At 35.2% G+C, this 23,607-nt stretch overlaps 1 protein-coding gene across 1 annotated transcript; it reads left to right on the top strand.

The window, feature by feature from the left end:
- Positions 1-14,856: 14,856 nt before the first annotated feature.
- On the top strand, positions 14,857-23,607 carry LOC106067323 (D(2)-like dopamine receptor). The gene is made up of 3 exons (XM_013226492.2): positions 14,857-15,147; positions 19,507-19,650; positions 19,819-23,607. Exons 1-3 carry the CDS (start codon positions 14,972-14,974, stop codon positions 20,948-20,950), a joined length of 1,452 nt encoding a protein of 483 aa, XP_013081946.2. The 5' UTR covers positions 14,857-14,971; the 3' UTR covers positions 20,951-23,607.

The raw sequence follows: 23,607 nt of genomic DNA, 5'->3' as shown, positions 1-23,607 counted from the left end.
TATCCTAGAACACATAATATGTAGCAACATCATAAACCACTTAGACAAACATAATGTCCTCACACCATACCAACATGGCTTTAGGAAATATAGATCATGTGAAACACAACTAATAGGACTAATTGATGATTTTTCAAAAGGTTTAGATAATAGTGAACAAATAGATGCTATCTTACTAGATTTTTCTAAGGCTTTTGACAAAGTTCACCACCATAGTTTGCTTAAAAAATTAAAATATTTCGGCATTAATGGTCCACTGCATCAGTGGATTAAAAACTTTCTGATAGGGAGAGAACAAACTGTAATAATAAATGGCTCTAAATCAACACCGATAACAGTAAACTCAGGTGTACCTCAAGGAACAGTCTTGGGTCCACTACTATTTTTAATTTACATAAATGATTTACCAAATTGCATTACTTCAGGAACAAAAGTCAGATTATTTGCAGACGATTGCATAATATATAGAACAATAAAAACAACACAAGACACAGATATTTTACAAAGAGAATTAGATGAATTACAGAAATGGGAATCAAATTGGAGCATGTCTTTCCACCCAGAAAAATGTCAGTTGCTAAGAGTAACAAAAAAACTAAAACAAATTAATTCCACTTATCTTATTCATGGCAAACCAGTAACACAGACTAAAAACGCAAAATACATAGGTGTTATAATAAATGAAAAACTGTCATGGAATCCACATATTGATGAAACTACAAAAAAATCAAACAAAGCATTAGGAATTATTAAAAGAAATTTCTATAAATCAAATAAGAACATAAAACTAAAATGTTATTTAACCTTGGTTAGGCCAATAATAGAATATGCATCCTCTGTTTGGGACCCCTCAACTCAAGAAAACATTAAGAAACTAGAACAGACACAAAATAGAGCAGTGCGATTCATAACAAACGAATATTCACATTTGACTAGAGTAACACCTTTAGTAAAATCACTAAATTTAGAAAGCCTTCAGGACAGAAGGCTCAAAAGTAAAGTAGCAATAATACATAAAACACTGAACCATAATCTTCAAATACAAAAACAAAATTTAATAAAATACTCTGAAAGACACAAAGATAAAGGCACATTCCTCGTCCCATATGCTAGGACAAATTTGTACAAATACTCCTTCTTCCCTAGTGCTATTAGAGCATGGAATGGGTTGCCTGAGCTAGCCAGGAAAACCAGTGACTTGGCAGAATTTAAGTCATTGGTTAATATGCATGACTAAATGCATGACGCGTAGGACGTAATCATCTTCTTTTTTGAAGTAACGTCTGTATTATATAAGATAAGATAAGATACATTGATCATGTGATAAATTGAGTCCCCATTTGTTTCTCGTGTTCCATACAGACCCATACATTGATCATGTGATAAATTGATCCCCATTTTGTTTCTCTTGTTCCATACAGTTCTAGAAAATTGATAATGTGCTCTAGTGAATCCCCATTTGTTTCTCTTGTTCCATACAGTTCTAGAAAATTGATAATGTGCTCTAGTGAATCCCCATTTGTTTCTCTTGTTCCATACAGTTCTAGAAAATTGATAATGTGCTCTAGTGAATCCCCATTTATTTCTCTTGTTCAATACAGTCCCATACATTGATCGTGTGATAAATTGATCCCCATTTGTTTCTCTTGTTCCATACAGTTCTAGAAAATTGATAATGTGCTCTAGTGAATCCCCATTTGTTTCTCTTGTTCCATACAGTCCCATATATTAAACATGTGATAAATTGAGCCCCATTTTGTTTTTCCTACACACGCACACACACTCACATGTGTCAAAGAGACCGCACCAGTCATCAGTGCGTGACGCACAAAATCATGTTATCATAGTGACTCTCTAGAGCGGGGGTGGGCAACATTTTTCTATCGATGGCCGCATTTTTTAAAATTTGTTAATGACTAATAATTAATTGACTAATTGAATAGATATTTTAGTATAGAAGAGTCACAGAGAAACTGTCGCAAAACAATAATGCCTTAAAAATACTCTTTAAAAAAGAACTGAATCTATAAGACTCGATTTGTCATCTCGGTGTCAGTGGAGCAATAATCCTCTATCTCAGGGGGAAATAAACGAGACAAATTGTCATTTAGAAAGAAAATCTAAGTCTACACTTCAGAACTTAAAAAAATAAGCTATGTTTGTATGAATATTAAATATTTAAAAAAGGCATTGTACATAAGACCAATGTTCCAAAGAAATTGGAAAGAGAAAATATTAGCTTTAATGAGAGAAACAAAAACATAACAACCAAGTGTGAGAAGTATTAACAGATTTAACCTTTAATGTTGATATTTGAATAAGTATCACGGGTCACCTAATAATTAATTTAAATTATGATTTCTACTATGATATAATATTTAAGTTAAATTAATCTTAACCTAAAATTGAATTTGTAAATATGTTTATTTTTGGTTTAATAAAAATTAAATCAAATAAAAAAAGTAAGCCCACAAAAGAGGCTAAAAAAGGTAAAAGCCCAAGGATTCCAAGGATTGAAACAGATGGACAAACTAATGTGACAAGCAAAAAACTGAGGTATCAGTAAAAAACAAAAAAAAATTGACCATTATACTCTTAGCCTGACACGTTATTTCTCCCACACCCATTCTCGGATCAAGTGGAAATTTTGTTGTACCTATTAAAATATGAATCAATAAAAAAATATATACAGATTTCCTAATTAATTATCATTTCCCATGTGACCACACAAAGGAAATAATTGATACTTATTAAGAGATGTGGCTGTGAATGTGGAGTTATTCTCCTTATTACAATTTGTTCATTTTTTTCCCACTTCCCGTTCTCGGATCACGACAAAATTTTGAATAACTATTTATAATCAATTTTAAAAAATTAACCTTTTTTTTAATGAAGTAGTGGTCATAAATTAATATTGTTTAATATACATAAGGGAGCTTATTTTTGTAGTATTGAGAGATACAGTATCATTTTGCGGTTATTTCTTCAAGATGTTTTTTTTTTAAATTTATATTTCGTAAACTTTTTACCTTTTCCGAAAAAAAAAGTTGGTTTCTTGTTAACAGGATAGTAATCCTTAGTTTTGGAGAGGAAAGAGACAAAGAGAAAGAGAGAGACACACACACACAGATAGACAGACAGAAAGACAGACGGATAGGAATAGGGCCTGTTTTAAAAGAGATTCTAATCTTGGCAAAAGACAGAGAGATATGAAAAGAAAAGGTTGTCACAGATCATTGGAAACTTATGGGCTGTTCTAGTGATTGAAGAATTAAGCCAAGCTCTCGTAGCTAAACAAGACGTCATTGTAAAATACACTGAATGAAAAATGTCATATTTTAAAGAAGATTGGTATTTACAATACACCTATATTCAAGTCTAGTACTGAATTACACAATTAAACAAAAGTTGATGCATCTAACATAAAAAAGGTGTACTAAAGTAAATTTTCCCTTTCAGACAATGAGGTCTATGGGGCAGATGATGTAAAGGTCATCTGTTTCTGTGGCCCACGGTTAACAATGGTTTTATTTGATCAGCATAACGACCAACAGCCTTTACTTTTCTCCAGATCATGTCAGGTAAGACCTGGGTGGACTCCCAAACAGTGGCGTCACCTGGGGGTGAGGGGGGTGCGGTCTGCACATGGTGACACCCGATAAGGGGGGGGGGGGGGTGACACCCAAGTGAAAACAATGCACTTTTGGAACAAATGACAATTTAAAAAAATTGTGTCAGTGGCTAAATATTGGAACATGTTAATTATAATTGATAAATAGATCTAAATACATTTGTACAAATATATCGGCTAAGTATATTGTAATTTTTTAATGAAATTCTACAAAATGTCCAAAAAGTTGCTTCATACTTTATATCAAAAGCAGATGCGAAACCTTACTTTCAGCTGTATATTGAAATAGTAGCTATCATCGTAATATCAGGAAGCCAACCAATAGTCATTGTTAAACAAATGTCGACATTCTTCAGGCATAAACTATTATTGAAATCTCACATTGGAAAGTAAATACGTGGCAATTGAGATTTCTGAAGATGATGACGGAATTGATGTAGAATGTCAAACAAGCTCTAGCCAAGAGGAAATAAATGTTACAATGAATCAGTCGAATGATATGGGCTTAAATATTTTACCAATATATTAAATATTTTGCCATTTTTACATGAATTGCGCAGAAAATTAAACCGAGCAAAAGGAAAAGTACAACATTTGTTAAAAAAAATGTTTTGATGCTATTTATTTGGGAATCTTCATAGTCACTTCATAGCAAGAAATCGTATGTTATGTTAGTAATTAGTAACTCAATAATTGGTGGAAATAAAGTCCTGAAATTGGACAACAGCATACAGCTACAATTACAATTGACAAATAACTCGTTGCTATGATTGATGTAAAGAAAGAAGGATTGCACAAATCGTTTCTATAAAATCAAAATATTTTGACATTTCGTGACCATATTAACGACGAATCTTTATTAAATCTAAAGCTTCCATAAGATGATGGAAATGTTGCACACATAAAAGCTATAACTGAAAGTGTATCTGTAATGTTGAAAACTTTATAATGTTTCAGAAAACCACGTAAAAGATATACTTCTAAGAGTCAGAATAACTGTAAGCACATTTGTATTTTGTTAGCCAGCACACATGACATAGAACACACTGATCAGATTCATAAGATATAAGATTTTAAGGGAGAAAAAAGCTGATGAGATTTACTTAATATCTTAAAATGTCTAGAAAGAGGGTTAGGCTCGTGTTAGCTTGAATTTAAGACATGTCGAGCTCAGGAAAATAAACAATGCAGCTTCGTGTATGGAATCATTGAAGAGTACAGACAATTTTAAGAAGCAACGGAAAAGCTATTTAATAGATGTTTCTTGCCTAAAATTTTTGGTACAATGGAAATCCTTTTTGCGTTCTAAAATTATATTCTTAAGAGGTGCAGCTTAAGTTCTATTGCCAGATGTCTTTTATTTCACTATCTTTGCTTTATTTTTTTACGGGGAAGATGTACTAGAAGGCCAAAGTTACATAAACTTTGACAAAGTGGTGGCTAACCCAATGCATAACACGTTCGACAATGGAACAGACTAACTTCACAACGGGCAAATTTATTAAAAATGAAATCGTTAAAGAAATTAATTCTAAGTGATTGATACGTTTTCAATTTTGAAATCCAGAAAAGAAAAAAAAACTGTGATTTACTTAAGGTTACATTGTTTCAAAATTGAATTATAGATAAATTGTAAGAACTGAATTTCAAAATTTAATTGACACTCATTTTATAGTTGTTTAACAATCAATTAATGTAGTTAATTATACAGTATGTGAATTATGGTTTAACAAACAAACGAAAAACCAGAAATCTTTTTAAGGGGGGGGGGGGGACACCATTAGTTGACCGCACCGGTGACACCCACCATAGTGACGCCACTATGATGAAAATGAAGATGTGAATGACCCACATTGGTAACATGCACAGTTGTAGAGAACCATTATCAATGTTTATTAGGCCGTAAAACATGCCAAAGTTTTTCATTAAATGAAGGCTGATTCATATCACAAATGAACACCATGGATTGTAATCTGAGAGATTTTGGTGAGACATCATTAACAGTCAATGAGAACATAGCTCCTGATTGGGTCAGCCCGAAGGCGGTAGTTCAAAAGCCAAACTGGGATTTAAGGATCTGCATAGCGCCATAGACCCATGACATCTAAACACAGCTTTAGAAATAGAACATTTTAAATTACCAACTTTGAAAGCTGTAATGTCACAGTTCCTAAATGCAAAAATATTTTCCAAATTAGGATTACTGGCATGTACGTCTAGATAAAAAGTCTAGTCTCTTAACAACTATGATCACTGGTATTACAGATGGTGAAGACACCTTTTGGAGAAATATTCCAGAAGAAGTTAACAGAAGCATTGTTAGGATTAGAAGGATGAATTAATGTGGGTGATGATATCGTGATTGTGGGATGTGGTCAGTCGAAAAAAGAAGCAGAAAAAGATCCCTCTGACAAACTAAAGAGACTAAGAGAGAGATGCAAATAAAAGTACTTTAAATGAAATGAAGCCAAAATAGTACAGAAACAAGACCAAATAAGTTTCACGGGACACTGCATTAGCGCACAAGGCATAAAAGCCGACGCAAAGAAGATCAAAGCTTTTCTGGAAATGAAGAAACCAGAAAATATTAAGGAAACAAGAAAATTATGTGGAATGGTGCAGTATTTGTCAAAATTTTTTTGAACAATCTTGCCGAAGTGTCTCAACCATTAAGAGAACTAACAAAGAAAGACTGCAATTTGAGATGAATTGAGAACTGTCAAGGGGCATTCAATACGATAGAAACAATGGTTACTACTTCTCCAGTATTTATATTCTAGAACCCAAACAAGAAACTTGAAATACAAGTGGACAGTAGTCAACATTGATTAGGAGCTGTTCTAATGAAAGAAGGGGATTACACGCTATTAGTTTTGTGTGGTCTGTCTGTCCGTCCGTCCCGTATAGATCTCGTAAACTAGAAAAGATATTGAAAATCCAACATCATGATATCTTAGACCATTGAAAGTTCTGATGCAACGGCTACTTTTTTTTTTTCTGAAAGAGAAAAAAAATAACTTTTAATCAACTATTCATGCAGTTTGTTTTTTTTCTTAAAAACACAACATTTTTAGAACTATTCACTATTAATTGTAACAAGCGAGGGAAACTATTTAGTAAGGGAGATGACTATTTTTAATACATTTATGCAAACGGTTTTAAATTTTTGTCCAAAATTATTTTCACGAGATTGTATTACTAAGTTCAGTAACATCAGTCCTAAAAACTACATATAGTTTTAAAAAAACACTTTACTATTATTTGTAAAGAGAAAAAATTATTCAATATGCATACAAATGGAATATTATTTAAAATAACAATTAATATGTAGTGGTTTATATTATACACGTAAACTATGACGTGGATGGTAACCATGGAAACACTTAACTAAAGGGAAAATGAAAAGTTTAATTTGTTGAGGTTTATATTTAGAGATTTCCCCCTTTACAAAACAATTAGATATATTAGATAATTATTCGATATTATCAGTTAGGGAAGGTTCACATTTAGCTTCACCTTCACCTATCTCTTAGTCTGATGGACCATTGGGGCACCACACAAGATCTGTCTACCGTCTTTCTCCTTTTCTCCCTGTCATTTGCCTTTGATAAAATTTCATACATTCTTCCTCCTGGTACTGTTCCCTAAAGAAAGGCCTTTGCGAGCCCTGAGGACCTTGTGATGTGTCCATGTAGTTTAAGTTTACTTTTTTTTGTGCAATGGTTAGATAGTCAATGGCTGTATTAATCCTGTTTCTAATCTCTTAATTCGTGATGCGTTCTTAGTAAGTGACACCTAGGATTTAACTATATCTTCATAACAATCAGTTCATTGAATACATATGAATATTAACAATGTAATAATAATAACATTAATAAATCTCCGTATCCTGTGGTATCAAGTCTTTAGTCGAACTAACAATACAACAGCATGTCTCTTCTTTATGTATCGACGGAGATAGGATTGTACTTGTTGATAGTTTGTAGTTCATAGTTTATTATATTCTTTCTTTCTAAGAATATTGACACCTGCCTTTTTTATCTACCTGAGCGGACAACTTCGGGGGCCGATTTTGAGTTTGTGTTTCCACACAAACTTTCTTTGTAACCTTGTTTTTAGTTGTTACAATGTTTACGAAATAAGGTGTGTTATCAATATTATTATTTTAATTGCAAAGATTTCTGATCTAAGATTATTTGGCTATAGAAAAGGAAGTATGTTGATGTGTGTTTTATATAGGTTGTACCGCTCAGTATTTGGGAGTAACATCCCTTGTAACTGTTGTTATCAAACAAGATGGCCTAAGAATAAACAGTTGATTAGTCGTTTATAGCTGCAAGGGGGGTAAACTCCCTTTGTCTGCGCTGGTGCAAGTGATGGTTTAACATTAAAATATCACCTACAATAAATAAAGTTGAAGAAAAAACAGTTACAAAATTCCCCCCCCCCCAGGAGGTAATTTCATTTCGGGGGAGGGGGGTTGAACCCCAAACCTCCCCTGGCTACGCCCATGAAATATGGTAATAGAGCGTACCGAGCAACCAAGGAAGGTACACAAATGAAACCAGAAGAAACTATTGAAGTCAAACTGAATGTGCTCTAATACAACAGCCTGAGATACAAGCATCATGTGATTTAATTCACTACAATACCGAAAGTGTTTGCAAACTCAATGACAAGTCAACGAGATCCTTAAATATTGAGGAGGTGGAATGTTTATCCTTAGTGATATCGGTTGCGGCGTGACTGCAGTAAAAGAGTCACTTGTCAACGAAGAGGATATTTGGCCAGATAAATGCTCACTATGCTTGGCAGACGTAGAGGTCTTCAAGTACAAAACTGCAAGAGGGATACTTGAAACAGCGTATCTTAAAGGGGAATTTATCGTTGTACTGTTTCCTGAACTTGTCGCTGACGTCTTCATTTGAAATGTGAAGAGTTGATTGAAATCTAACAGACGAACTAAACATAGGAAGAAACAAAGTAAACGGACGAAAGCCACTAGAGTTAAAATGGATCCATGTCGTTGAAGTCGCTAGTAGCGAAAGATGATAGTGGTAAAACAAAAAAGAATACGGGTGCCTTAACCAGAAAAAACACTAAGTGTTAAAACAGATTGTGATCTAAAGTGTAGCACAATAAAAGTTATTATTAGATTAGCAGCTATAGTTTGTTTTGCACTAGCCCTATTAGCATAGGCGTATACTAGATTTTCAAAGCAGCAAGATGTATATTCTAAGTAGTGTAGGCGTATACTAGATTTTCAAAGCAGCAAAATGTCTATTCTAAGTAGTGTGGGAGTGCAAATAACTTGAACAACTTAGCACAGAGTTCCAAAGAAAACTCTTTCTGTCATGTCTGGTCTTAAGTAGCTACTTTACTTTTACGAGCTTTTATCTTTTCGGGCTCTACAAAGTATTTATGAATTTCTCAACTTAGAAAATTACTCCCTCGAGAATGTAAATACAGAATAATGGAAAGAGAGTTGTTAGCATTAACATGGGAGATTACATTCATGTAGGTTCATTGTCTGGACTAATCACCTGAATCTGAAGTATCTCAAATCTACAACCACGAATGCTCGTATTGCTAGATGGCTATCATTCCTCATGGACTTTGACTTTGAAATTCAGCACATAAAAGGTATAAAAGGTATCTATAATTGAGAAGCACCGGAGGTCAAGTTTTATGCTTTGCATTTACAAACAATAAGCAGTATATTGTAATCTGATGTCAGTAAGGGAAGGAACTGGAAAAGTGGAACAGATGAAGATTAATTTAGTTTTATTATTAGTTAAATTATTTCATATGTATTAATATTGAAGAATTAGTTTGATTCATGGAAATATAACTCCTGTAAATTATAAAGTTATTGATGCATAGAAAACAAATATGAATGTTGTTCAATCGCAACAAATTAATTGTGTAAACAAAGTAGGATGTACTGTGTATTTAAAATTAGTATTTTAAATGTTTAATATGATCTCATACAATGATCAATTTCACTAATTGTTTATTAAAGGTGTCTATTATATACTTAGATTTTCAGAAAAACTCTAAGGGAAGTATAAAGGGGGAGATGTCAAGAGGAGTTTGTAAGCTATGAAATTGTATGTGTATTTGTTTATTTTTAGTTGTGAGTTGTGTCTTTAACACAGGTTTTTCAAGAAGGGTAATATGTGTAGCCAGTTGGTGTGCTGATCTGGTCCTGGTCCGTACTGTTTAAGCTTTATTGACCATTAAAGTATGATTTAGAATTATGTTACCTAGTTCTATATACATATGGTCATAGATTAAGTCCAAAAAAATAGAAACAAGTTGAGAAGCACAATTAAAAGGAGAAGATAACTTAACACATAATGATAATGAAACTAAAGCCAACTTATGAAATAAATACTTTGCATCAGCTTTCTCAGCCCCAAGAGACAAAGACATCTATATATAGATAATTCTCTTCATTGCTCAAGAGTTTGGACCCAAGTAAGGGAAAGATCACTTTTTATTTCTGCAAGTCGGACGGACTAGAGTTACCCCAAGTAATTTTAGAGGCGAAAAAAAAGAAGGTGGGGAGAACAAGTAGTATTCACCCGTCACTAAATAGCAGGGCCGGATTTAACCATTGTGACCAAGAAGTCATGGAAAGAGAACAAGTAATCTACTGTATTCACCCGACACTCAATAGCAGGGCCGGACTTAACCATTGTGGGTCCCAATGCAAAACGGATTTCGCGGGGCCCAATTTGGGTAGGGATACGGATAATAAGTGAAAATTTAGCGTTTGTAATAGAAAATATATTCGTATTTGCATTTTATTCATTCTTTACTACGCACAGTATTACTACACGAGCCTTGCGTGTAGTGAAGTCATACAGTATATCTTAAGAATTCTGTTTCCTACATTGATCACGCTAAATAGAAAGAATTACCAAATGTTTCAATCTATCTTTGAGAATTGTTGACCTCAAGTAATTCTTCATTAGTTTGACGCGCGAGAAGCTTCTTTTGCTAGATTCCACAATTACGGGTATTGCATAATGCCGTTTTTTTTTCGCGCATAGGATTGGCGTTTTCCATAATCTTAAAATTACTAGACCTAGTCCAATGTTATGATCATGAATAGTAGGCCTTTTGTTACCGGGTAGAGGTGTACTATGCATATGCTGTTCGTATCCGATTCATTTCTTAATGTGATACTATTGTTTACATAATAAATAAATCTGTACCCCTAAGCTGTCAGAAGATAAGTTATTGCCTTAATAATTACAATTGTGTTCAAATTATCAATACATATATATCTAGATATGGGCTCTATTTAGCCTTATTTAGACTTTCAAATGTTGGTCTCTATAATGAGGATATGTCAAAACTGCGCTTTAAAAGTAGTTCGTTATTTATGAAACTTATAACTAAAACAAAGTTCATGCCAAAATTCTTTTTTAAAAACAACATTTGAATCAGTATTCTATTCAATTAATTCGTTAATAATTTGAAAATTTATTTTATATCGATCCATTGGTACTTTTACCATTGGACCTAAGATGCAAATCTTTTGTACCAATGCACGAATCTATGAATGAAGCTTGAGTTGTTAATGAAGAAGTCCATGACCTTTTAATAAAAATTACCTCTCCTGAAGTTTTTCATTTAAAAGTGGTGTAATTTTTTTTGGAAAATCTGATTGCATAGATAATTTTCAAATTTTCATTTTCTCTTCTAGTTTCTGAGATCTAAACGGGACGGACGGACGGACGAACAGACGGACGGATGGACAGACAGGCCAAACAAAACTAATATCATCTTTTCCCCTTACGGGGGCCGCTAGAATACGTAATTTTAATGTTTATCTAGTTTGTGTATAAATGTGTGAAATTTAGTTTTATAGATACGACTCTAATATACGCCATAATTAAAAGATCAATACTATAACCAAATTTAAAAAAAAAAAAACAACTTTCTATTAAAATTTCCTTTTTAGTTTTGTATTTTATATGTATTCTTATTTTATTTTTTTTTGTTGTTTTTCTTTCATCGACATTGCGTGGTGGCCAAGTAGTAAAACGCTTCACTTCAGAACCTAGGTGTCTCGGATTGAAATCTCGGTGAAGAGCAATATTTTAAGTCTCAGGATTTTTAAGGACCACCTGAGTCCTGGTATTTTTGGGGTTGGTTGGTCATTGTGCTGGCCATATGACACCATCGTTAGCCGTAGGCCACTGAAACAGATGTGTGAAAGATGTAGATTGGTACATGTATGATAGATATCATTGTGTGGTATTAGCCATAGTGCAGTATATGTCAACGTATAATAGATGTCATAGTATTGTAGATGTCATGGTGTAGTAGATGTCATAATGTTGTAGATGTCATTGTTGCGAAAGGTCTTTACAACGTGGCAAAGAGCACTAGGTATGAGCTGCCCAGTGGTTGCCACGTCGCAGGTCAGTGTTGATACCTTCTATAAAGAACGGTCTCGACAGAAAGTGGTCATCCATGCATGAATTTCAATGACACTTTGATCTAAACCAGTGATTCCCAAAGTGGTCTATATAGACCCCCAGGGGTCTACGAGGACTTCCAAGGGGTCTAAAGAAGTGAAAAAATAAATTGGGGGTCTATGGCCAGTTAATGGGGGTCTACGAAGGCGGATCTCATTGAAGCATGACCATTCATGAAATTGACTCGTTCACACATGATTTGTACCATAGTTAATCCTTTGAATTTCAACCCTGTTAGTGGAATGATTTTTTTTTTAATTTAAAAATTTTAACGTATTATTTTAAATACCTTAATTGTGTCTACATGAAAGTAATAATTTACATGGCCGAGTCTATAAAATAAAATGTTGATCGTAAATTGTTGGTTATTAAAAATCTGGCTTCATTCTTTTTTTGTTGAACAACTATTGCATTTGTTCTTTATTTTTATGTAACAAAGTTTGAAGCTATGTCGCTATGAAACCATCGAAGCTGGAACATCGAGAAACGTCAACATGAAATAAAATAGATTAAGATTTGAAATACTTTTGAAAACTTTTAAATTCAGAATTAAGCCACAGTAGAAAAATGTTGATTAAACATCACAGGGGAGAATTGGTTTGTGAGTGTCTTACAATATATTTACTTAGGCTTATATCAAACTCTAAAAAACTGCACACTATAAGCAAAATATTGACTTTGCCAACCATTGAAGAGGTTTTACAATCTGTTTTACACAATCCTATATCTGATATCATTAAAAATTCCTCTAAGCAACAATACAGTTCAAAGGTATAATGGTGAAATGAGTTTTGGACAATGAATGGTTATTACGATTTACTTTTTTAAAAAGCTGGACTAGTTAACCTTGCCTGATAATGTAGTGGTATTATTATATTTTTGTTATGAATCAAGAAATTCATAAAGAATTGCTTTTTGCCTGAAATTTTGATCAATTGCTCCTTCACACTGAAGTATGATAGTTTTCGAAAGGCTTATCTTTGACACTATTTTTTTAGTTGCTAAGATCCTATTTTAAAACAAATTAAACAGGAATCGGTCATAGTGTATTCACAAACTTGTTTCATAAATTGAATGAGGTTAACTTGCAGCTACAATGTGATAACCTACATTTGATCAACACGAAGGCATACTCTCAGTGTTTCATGTGAGGATTAAATCAATGAAGCATACAATGACAATGATAAATTTTTTTTACTTTCCAAATTTAAATCAGTCAGACATCATCTAATCGAGAAGATAGAATGTTAACCCGAACTAAATTGAAGCCCAAGATTGACATTTTATTATCAAAGCTGCCCACCAATAGGCGTTTGTTGTTGTTGTTGTTGTTGTTTAATTACTTTTTGTAATGCATATTAAATTTTATTTTGCTTTGAATGTCATCAATAAATATATATCGCATAGTAATCAGTGAGAAAAGCACATCTGAAGTTAATGAATTTTAAAAAAAATGCTGGGGGGGGGGTCTACCGAAAACTTAAAAACATGGCAAGGGGTCTACGAGACAAAAAAGTTTGGGAACCACTGATCTAAACGCTGAACATCCAGTATTTACTTCGCGCTCATTGTGTACGTTGCCTTTTACACTCAACCTAAAATCACTCATCCAGACGACTTGAGGCTCTGTCAAGGGTTGTTGTTTGAAATTGTGATACTCTAAGTAGAAAAATACATTAGACATTCAACAATAGACCTCATTCACCAATCGTAAACAAACAACATTTAGTCACGTGATCTTATTGATAAAACAACGGAAAAAAACTGTCACGTGACAACCATCATGAATTAAACATGAGATCGTAAATTATATAGAAGAGATAGAGCACCACGTGGCTAAATGTTGTTTGTTTACGATTGGTGAATGAGGTCCATTATTTGCTTCGGGTAACGGAAAAAGAGTTGGCTCAATAGAAAATAAACTTCTTTGTTTTAAAAATCCTATCAACATAGTGTAACACGCTGTAGGACTATAATCTCAGTTATCGCTAATTTTCATTTTACCAAGAAATATCTTATATCTTGTTTTAAATACTGCGAATATGTGTTCATTGAAAAATAATAACACTTTAATATTATTTTGAAACTTTGATTGCTACTTCTTTGTTTGTAGTCTCTAATTGCAATTACTTTTCGGCATGGGCGTAGCCAGGATTTTATTTTCGGGAAGGATTTTGGGGGGTTGGGGGAACTGTTGACACCCTACCCTTGCCAGCAAGGGGGCCGGGTGAGCGCTGTGGCACTATTTTCGGTATTTAAAAGAAAATGCATATCCTGAGGTATCTACAGTGCATTTTCCTGCTATTAAAGATTTTAGTTCAAAAACTTAATCTGCTTTTCTTACTTACTTAGGCCTTAGATCCTCTCATGCCGTTCGGCGCATTAGGCAGCAAGGTGCCTCCACAAAAATCTGTCCCTGGCAATGTTTGAAGCCTCTTCCCACCTGCTGTCCAATACTCTGAGGTCCTCCATGATAGTGTGGCGCCAATTTATACGAGGACGTCTCTGTTTCCGCTTTCCTCGTAATGGTCACTTTGTATGCGTCATTCATTTTGTCGGAGAACATGTCCCTCAAACCTCATGCAACACCCCCCCCCCTTTCCCGCTACGCCCATGCTTTTCAGTGATACTTAAACGGAATAGTTTTGTATCCGTTATCTACCAAGAAGTGAGACAAAATATCAAAACAAATCTTGACTTTGGGGAAGCCAATTGTAGTGGGCTGAATCACAGCGCTACAGTTAGTCTCATTACAGTAGCAGATACAATCACGTTTCCCCTTCTTGTGTCATTACAATAATTTTAAACTGTGACAGGGGATCAGAGAGCTGAAGATGATTGAAGGATGAACGTCTTCAAGATGGACAGCAACACTTCAGCAGCAGGAGACGAGCTGAAAGACTTGCAGGCCGTCAACAACAGCATCGTTCGGACTCTGCTGCCCGCCATCGCCTACCTCTCCGTGTTGATAGTCCTCGGACTGAGCGGTAACCTTCTGGTCATCTATGTTTTTGCTTTCAGGTGAGTCTTTTTTTAACGAGATAGGGCCTCAAAAAATATTTTTTCAGACTTTGCGATCTATAGTGCTGATGATTTAAAGCTCATTCATTTCTATGGCTGAAGGTTAACGAGATCATCATGTGACCAGCACAACGACTTGCCGTCATTACTTTCCCCAACTAATGCCATTTACCCATTAGAAATGATTAGATAGACTCAGGGGCGTCCTAAAAATACTGACAATGAAAAATCCCAGTTTTTAAGAAGATTCGATCCCTAAACCCCTCAGTTCGAAAGCCATGCGCTTCACCACTTGGCCAATACGTCCCCTTAGTAGAATGTATTTAGACTTACGCTGCGTCGACGTGTCGATAAACTTACTATATGCTCCACGTTGAAGACATAGAATGGTGTAGATTTGTCAATTGAAACTGTTTTTCTGGACTTGGTAGACTTGTAGATTAGATTTGTATTTTTTTAAATTTTTACATAAAAATCTGCTTGCTTAGTTGATTTTAATATTTTAATTTTTCGCTTTCAGAAAATAAAAAGTAGAGCCGTTGCATTAGAACATTGAGAGGTATAAAATATCATGAAATCGGATTTTCAATTTCTTTTTTAAGATTTTTGAGATCTAAACTTAACGGTCGGACAAACGGACGGTCAGACACAATACTAATAGCGGCTATTTCCCTTTCGGGGGCAGCTAAAAATGGACAATCCAAATAGAATGTATTGTTTGCACTTAGGCTTAGAAAGGGATTACATACTTTCAAATATATTTTTGTCCACATGTGTTCGATAGAGTCATGTCCGCAGTGTTCAAACCTTTATTCAACTATCTAGCTATTTGTATTGTTGTTGTTATATTTTGTTGTCTCCCTTTAAATGCTTTTGTTGGTGGTGGCTAAATGAAAACTGTAATTGTGTTGTTTACATTCTATCCGCTAATTAGTTTTTTTTTACAAAGCTTGTATTTGGTCAAACGTCTGAACACGTGATTTTTCCCACAAGCTGAAATTTTGTATAATTATTTCTTTTACCTGACAACACAAGAATCAATACAAATAAACCAATTAGTTTATTAACTATTTGTAATAAATTATTTTGTTTGGTATCTCGAATAAGGTAAAGAAATTGTAAATGCTAGTAAAAGCTGAATTACATGACTGATTCAAACTAATTGATACAATTTCACTTAATATAATCTTTGTTTTTTTTTTTTAAGTATTTTATTATTATTTTTTGTTGTTGTTTATGCTTGTGTTTAGGTTAGCTCGAGTTATTAGGAGTTTAATGTCGATGTCAAATGATTTTAATTTCTGGTAAAGGTTGAAGTCCAAACTAGTTGACTAGTTTAAGTCCTTGGACCAATGTCAGTCGTCTAAAGTGTGCGTTATAGTGTTATTTTATTTCTGAGCAGGTTAAAGCGCAGTGGCTTATGAAAACAAAACTAGGACAAATTGAAGTAGTTTGTCGCAATCAAGCGTGAAGTAGGATGTCTGACACATCAGTACTATGTTCCAATGTCTATGTAATTGTTGATTTCTCTGCCTCTCGAGCTAACGATCTATTTGAGAATACACTCAACAAGTTCGGCATTATACAGCAAGAAGTCAGACGAATGAAAACCTTTACCAGTTTATTAATAGGCTTTTAATGAGAGATTTAAATTAATCATTTTTGTGTTTGATAATGTTTTTTTTTAATTAGAACTTATTGTAGTCCTTGCTAACCAAATCACATTTAGGATATGGATTTTTTAAATTTTATCTTTTTTCTTTTTACCTTTACCTATCCATTAGTCTATTAGACCCTTGGGGCACCATGAAAGATGTGTCAACTGTCTTTTTCCATTCCTCTGTCGTTTGCCTTGGATAGAACCCCTTCAGTGGTAGACCCGTCCTTTAATTTGTCTTCCCATTGCTTTTATTTTATCTACACGCTAACATAATATCACTACAACTACTACTGACAATATTTACTATAAAAAAAATGTGAAAACTAAGGCTCGAAGAAGAGACGATCATTGTAATGGTAAGAACAAATCCAAATAAAAATGTGTTAAATTTCGTTGAAATGATAATAGCTGTAAATCTAAGAGATAGATTTATTGCCTTCACCGTGCGGGATGGATGTCTCTTGTTTTCCAAAACAACCTTACTATTATTCTGCAAATTACTTAAAGGTACTTTTTTAGTTTTTATCTCACCACAGTGGTTATATAACCATTGCTATTACTTTTTTATCCTATTAATCTGGTTCATGCAAGTCCAAGATGTTGTAAATTTCATTTTTCAATTTAATTTTAATTTTTAGTAAGGACCGATTATTTGTTTATTGAAAATAGAAATATATAACTCTTAGGCCATACATTGTTATACCATACAAATCCATATGTCTATATTATCTCCCTTTCTAGTGAATTTTGAAGTTTGAAACAATAAATGCATCAAATGAGATCATAACATTGGTTAGTGTTTGCTGTTATGCATTAGTTATTAAGAACATATTCGTTGAAGACACTGTACTGCTATATGGCTAACAGAAAAACATTTAATACTTTCGAAAAAGATAAATAACGCTTACCCTTAAAACAAATGGACACGTTTACACGTGCAATAAATGGAACATCTTCACCTTCACCCATATCTAGTTCTTAGTCTGTTGGACCTTTGGGGCACCACACAAGATCTTTTCACCGTCTTTCTCCATTTCTGTCTTTTGCCTTTGATAGATATTTATTTCAATGGTAGGCTTGTCCATTCCTTTAAGTTGTCTTCCCATCGCTTTCTCTGTCTGCCTCTTCTTTTTTTTTCCTGGTATTGTTCTCTGAAGGAAGTTTATTCCGAGCCCTGAGGTCCCTGTGATATGTCAATCGAGTTTTAGTTTGCATTTTTTGACAGTGTTTAGCAGATCATCTTGGGGTCCGAGCGCTGAACTAATCCTTTCTCTTACGTCTTCGTTTGTGAGCCACTTACCTTAAAAACAGACCGGACTTCCTTACCTTTAAAAAGATAGACACTTTTAACCTTAACCGCATCTTAAAAATTATGATGGACACGCTAATCCTGGAAACAGATGGACACGCTTGGGCTACCTAAAATTAGATGGACACCTTACCTTCGAAACAGATTGACACGCAAATCGTTATAGGACATTTGTGTCTAGAAATTACTTTTGGTGTTTGAAATTTTTATTTTATCTTTTTCAGCCTTGTTCTAAAAAAAATGACTTTAGCTTTACATCAGGAATAGCATTAAACACCGGCAACTCCAGTCGATTAGTTTTGGTCATAATGGTCGAAACATCTCTTTTTTTATTTTTATTGATCCTCCAATAAATGGGCCCACATTTTAACAATGCCCCTGACAAATCTTTTGGCCCGTTAACTATTATATCTGTTACAATGAAATTAAACAACCCGCTATCTCTCTCTGTCTCCTCTCTCTGTCTGTCTCTCTCTGTCTGTCTCTCTCTCTGTCTGTCTTTCTCTCACTCTCTCTGGAAACCCATTTGTGGTAATTTCTCTGACATAGACTTTTGACTTGATTTGGAAAGACCTGCTTCACAAACTCCCCCATTACCCCCCCTCCCCCCCCCCCCCAAAAAAAAAAAACAAAAAAAAAAACCACATGTACACATGCTTTTAGCCAGTGAAAGATAATGTCACTTATACGCTCCATTCCTCCCCGCCCCACCCCCCTCCGGCCTCTTGCCAATAACAAAAAAGCTAGTCCTGCGTCGTTTGACTTTTCATCGGCTTCTCAACTCAATATCAAAATATTGAAACTACCTGTACTGTTGTTTTTCGAGCATCCCCCCCCCCAACACACATACACACACATACCCGCTTTCACACTTTTCGGCCCTTTTTTACAAAGATTGGCAAAATTTGAAACAGGTTATTTCTCCCACACCCATTCTCGGATCAAGTTGAAACTTTGCACAATTATTCATTGGCATAGATATATAGCTCCTCCTTCGTGGACGAAGATGAACACATTTCTCATTTCATATGTACTCGAGGATGGCTGTGAAGTCCAATCCTCGCTTTAAAAAGCCGGCCGCATACGTGGCATGGGTGGGTTAGGTCAGTTGCAGATAGGCCTGCTTCTTTTCTCAGCTTTTTGTTTGGTTCGGCCACTCTTCTTGCCTCAAATCTTGAGTGAGCACTTACGAGGTAAAAGTAAGGTGTTCAAAATTTCATGCAAATACGCTTGATAGTTTCAGTTATCTTTTGGCAGATACATACACACATGATTGAGTTCTTCTTATGCAAATATATATAAGATAATGATGTCATTACAACATGCATTGTGCAACGCTCGTATTCTTAAGATTCGACTACTAGACATACGTTCTATTATTTTTCCCTAGAACCAAGACCACTGTTCAACATTTCTATTTCATAAGTTTGGCTGTGTTTGACCTCTTCTGTTGCTTGATCTCAATGCCAGCAGAGATTGCAGACATTGTGTTTTTCTACATGTATGAGTCTGAGTGGGCTTGTAAGATTCTTAGGTAAGTACTTGTTGTTTGTATTTTTGGTACATTGGTTCCTTCTCGTACCTCATTCTAAGCTGTTTAGTTGTTTTTTGCATTAGCGACTTTATCAAAAGTAACTTAAATAACAAGTACTTTCATTGCTCAATGATACATCAAATCAATATTTATAAATGTTCTTTTCAGATTTTTTGTTGTCTTTACAACTCTGAATTCTAGTATCACACTTGTGGCTATATCTATAGACAGATACAGAAAGATCTGCAAGCCAACCAAAAGGCAGATCACTCTTAAAAAAGCAAGATTGTCTTTGATCCTCATCATCGGAGGTGCCCTGCTATTTTCCTGGCCAGCCCCGCTACTTTACGGCATTAGTATTGTCGATACCAGCGTCACTGACCTAAAAGGCCATGACTGCACGTTCGCCGATGCCTACAAGGGCACTACGATCCCAGTCATATACAACTCGGCCTTGTTCTTCGGGTTCGTGGTGGAGGTCATCGTCATGGTTGTCCTCTACGCCTTGATTCTTGTGGAGCTCAGAAGGCACAGCCGATACGTCAAGACAATTAGGAAGCAACCAGCTCGGCTTAATGCTGAGACAACGGAAAGTTATCACTCTTCATTTCACTGTAGCAGTGTAGCAAGTGCAGAAGACCTGGCGTTAAGTCGCAGCGTGGAGGATTACGCTGATCGTTTGACTCAAAACATATTTCAGGACCTCTTTGCGCGCTCAGCTTCAATGAACCATTTGACAGCTCTTGCACTTGGAGACCATGTCATGAATGATAGAAACGAGTCGCTCTTATCGCCGAAATGTGTCAAAACTGATGAAAACAAGGCCGAAATATCGCCAATACTGAATACATTACTGTCACTTAGAGTCACTTCACTATCTACAACATCTGGCGACACAACTATGTCGGAGTATTCCGCGTCCTCCCATAAAGATCTCAATCCTACCGTGATGCCCCCATCATCGTCCACCTCTACGGGAATATCAGAAACTGGGTCACACAAGAAAACTGCTAAAAGAAGAAAAAAACGCAACTACAAATCTATCGGGGCCAAAACAACTTTGATCGCATTCCTGGTGACGGTGGTGTACATCTTGAGCTACCTGCCCCACCTGATTATCCAGGTAGCCAAACTGATTCACCACCTCGATGACAACAAAGGGCCGATAGTTTTGTACAACATTGTCATCAGGTCGTTCTTTCTCAGCTCTGTCGCCAACCCAGTGATTTACGCAACGTTTAACTTCCGGTTTAGGGCCGAGCTGAAGGAGCTGTTCTGTCAACTGTGTCGTCGGCTGTAAGAAAAGAGACAAAGAATAAGAGACTACCTTCACATATGTGGAACACTTTTATGAACAGGACTGTCTCGGTTAGTGTTATAATGAGTTGACCTAGCGTTGATCATTACAACGTTGAAACAGCACAAAAGACACCGAACAAAAAAAAACTGTAAAAAAAGAAAGTTTCCTATCAACCGTTGTAAAAAAGAAATGTCAAATAATATAAGGAAATATGAATGAAATATTAACAGAACTTTAAGTAGAAAACTATTGCATTGTACACATCGCGATCCTATTATTGTGCGCAGTACAAATGAAAGGTGTTCAGAGCAAAGTCAAAAATGTGTTGAACTTTACAATGAAATGGGATCTTTTAGTTTTTTAGTTCTCGTAAATAAACTACACATTCTACATTAATAACTGTTATGGAATCTGTGTGTGCGTGTTTGTATTGGCTAATGATTTCTGATCTGAGAAATTCAGATGCTAGATAAAAAGGGGTGTAGGGAGGATGGTCTTTTAACGTTATAGACGAGAGACCAGAAGTACATGTGTCTGTAGTATGATAATAACATGAACATGGAAGACTATTGAAGTAGTTTGTTTAAATTGTTGGATATTTCGTTATTTCATTTTTGCATTTATCTACGTTGAAATAGAAAACTGTATATATAGGTCAGGTTTATTTTGTTTTAGAAGAATTTGTTTTCACCTATGTTCAAGATTTATGTGAAAGTAAGACTTAAGGCCTACAAGGATGAGCTGGACTATCTACCTGGGCTATCTATCTGGACTATCTGCCTGGATCTACAATCCATAGAAACTTCTATTAACACTTGTTTCATCGTGATGAGTTCCTGCTAGTTATTTTATTTTGTGTGTGTGTTTTCGTATATTTAATTAAGTATTGATAACACTTTGGCTACAGACTTCCTTCTTCAGACACTGTAATGTAGATCTAGTGTTTAATTGATACAATGATTAACGATATTCCCTTGTGCCTGAAGGAATCAATTACAAATAATTTTTTGGGGGAAAATATTCCAACACTCTGTGGAGTTACGTCCGAGGGAAGTCTCAACTTTTATGTTCCGATAACTTCCTGGTCGGCTAGCATGCATTTTAAATGTGGTCTCGATGGTCATAGTATTGAACTATACCCTCCACCATCTCCCCCCGTCCTGCAGGAGGTTTGGCCTGGATGTGATCATCTTTATTCTGATGTAACATCCAAAACATGTAAAAAAAAAGAGACCAACTACTTGGGGACTTAAACCTTCATCTCATCTTATCATCTCATCTCATCTGTCTCTTGATTTTCGTGGTAGAGGTGCTGTGACAGTTTGCAAAACCTAATTTCTTCACTTTTTCAGGTCAGCAGCTGTTCTTAGCAGTATCACCAGAGAGAGGCCGGTCCATTCCTTGACGTTGTCCAGCCAGCTTTTCTCTTTGGACGACTCGTGCTCCCTCCACTGTACCTTGAAGAATGACGTTTGATAGTGAGTCATGTCTTACAATAGGACAATACCAGCTCAGCCTTTCGCCTCTTCCCAGCATTGATGTACTTTTTTGCCACCCAGAGTGTTGACTTGTAAAAGTACAAACTCATTGTCTTCTTTTCTTGGTATCTGATACCCAACATTTGTCTGTAGCATCTACTCTCAAAGGTTTGGAGTCTTCTTTCAGACTCAGCGTTCAGTGTCCGACTTTCACAACCATAAATGAGAGACCAGAAGGGAAGTTGATGTTGATCTTCCAGATTTTCCATAGTTTGCTCATGGCAGCGGATGACAAATTTAAACGGATTTTTATCTCTTTTATTGATCCTCCATCTCTTGTTATGTTTGACCCTAGGTATTTAAATTAAACGTAATCGTAAAGACTTCGTTAATTGACAGAACCTTAAAGGTGGTAGTAGTAGCGATCGCTATCCTTTCACTTCACCGAAATTCGAGACTAAAATCATAGCTCCCTTTTTAGTAAATAGAAAAAATAAGTTTTGGAATTCGCTCTGTATCTAGTTCTTTCAAACCAGATGTTTCACACCATCTGCCCTATAGATTGTAAGGTCTGAAATACTTAATATATTTCTATGGGTTCAACTCTTAAGGTGATGTTGTGTTTTAGCGTCAAAACATACGGTTTGTAAGCCTTCTCAATACACGAACCAAAGCTTTGGAGTACGCTCTCTGTTTGAATTGAGAACACGTATGTTACTATAGACAAGAAGAACATCAAGACCTAACTGTTCACTATTTATTTAGATTGCTTTTGACTTTTTTACGCTTGCTATTTCTTTGTCTGTTAATATAGCGTCTTGTACCTACATTATGTTTATCCACAGCACTACATCAATTAATTGCACAAAGAAAAGTTGGTTCCACAGAGTCTTAAAAGAAAAGCTATAATCATCCGCTTCGTTGTCTAAGAGAGTTATCAATAACAAAGGATGTCAGTTGTGAGTTCTAGACTCTGAGCTTCATAAATAGCTATCATTTTAATAGCTGAGTTGTCCATTAATTTGAGGCGCCCACTAACTGTGTGTTGAAAGTTAACCAATCAATACTACCCCTGTAACTTTGGCAATACAAAACATGTCTCACAATGCATCAGCCAATGTCAAATAGTTTTGGAAGTGTAGAGTATCTTTTAATAAACTCTGTATTTGTCTACGCTTA

Source organism: Biomphalaria glabrata, chromosome 8 (genome assembly GCF_947242115.1).
Source record: "Biomphalaria glabrata chromosome 8, xgBioGlab47.1, whole genome shotgun sequence".
In the NCBI taxonomy this organism is placed as follows: domain Eukaryota; kingdom Metazoa; phylum Mollusca; class Gastropoda; family Planorbidae; genus Biomphalaria; species Biomphalaria glabrata.
Note: the sequence above shows the minus strand (reverse complement) of the source record. Positions and strands in the feature narration are given on the sequence as shown.

Bases quoted from the DNA above. Each gene is read 5' to 3' on its own strand.
- LOC106067323 (XM_013226492.2), top strand. From the start codon at position 14,972: ATGAACGTCTTCAAGATGGACAGCAACACTTCAGCAGCAGGAGACGAG. The intron at 15,148-19,506 runs GTGAGTCTTTTT...ATTTTTCCCTAG, and splicing joins ATCTATGTTTTTGCTTTCAG to AACCAAGACCACTGTTCAAC. The intron at 19,651-19,818 runs GTAAGTACTTGT...TGTTCTTTTCAG, and splicing joins TGGGCTTGTAAGATTCTTAG to ATTTTTTGTTGTCTTTACAA.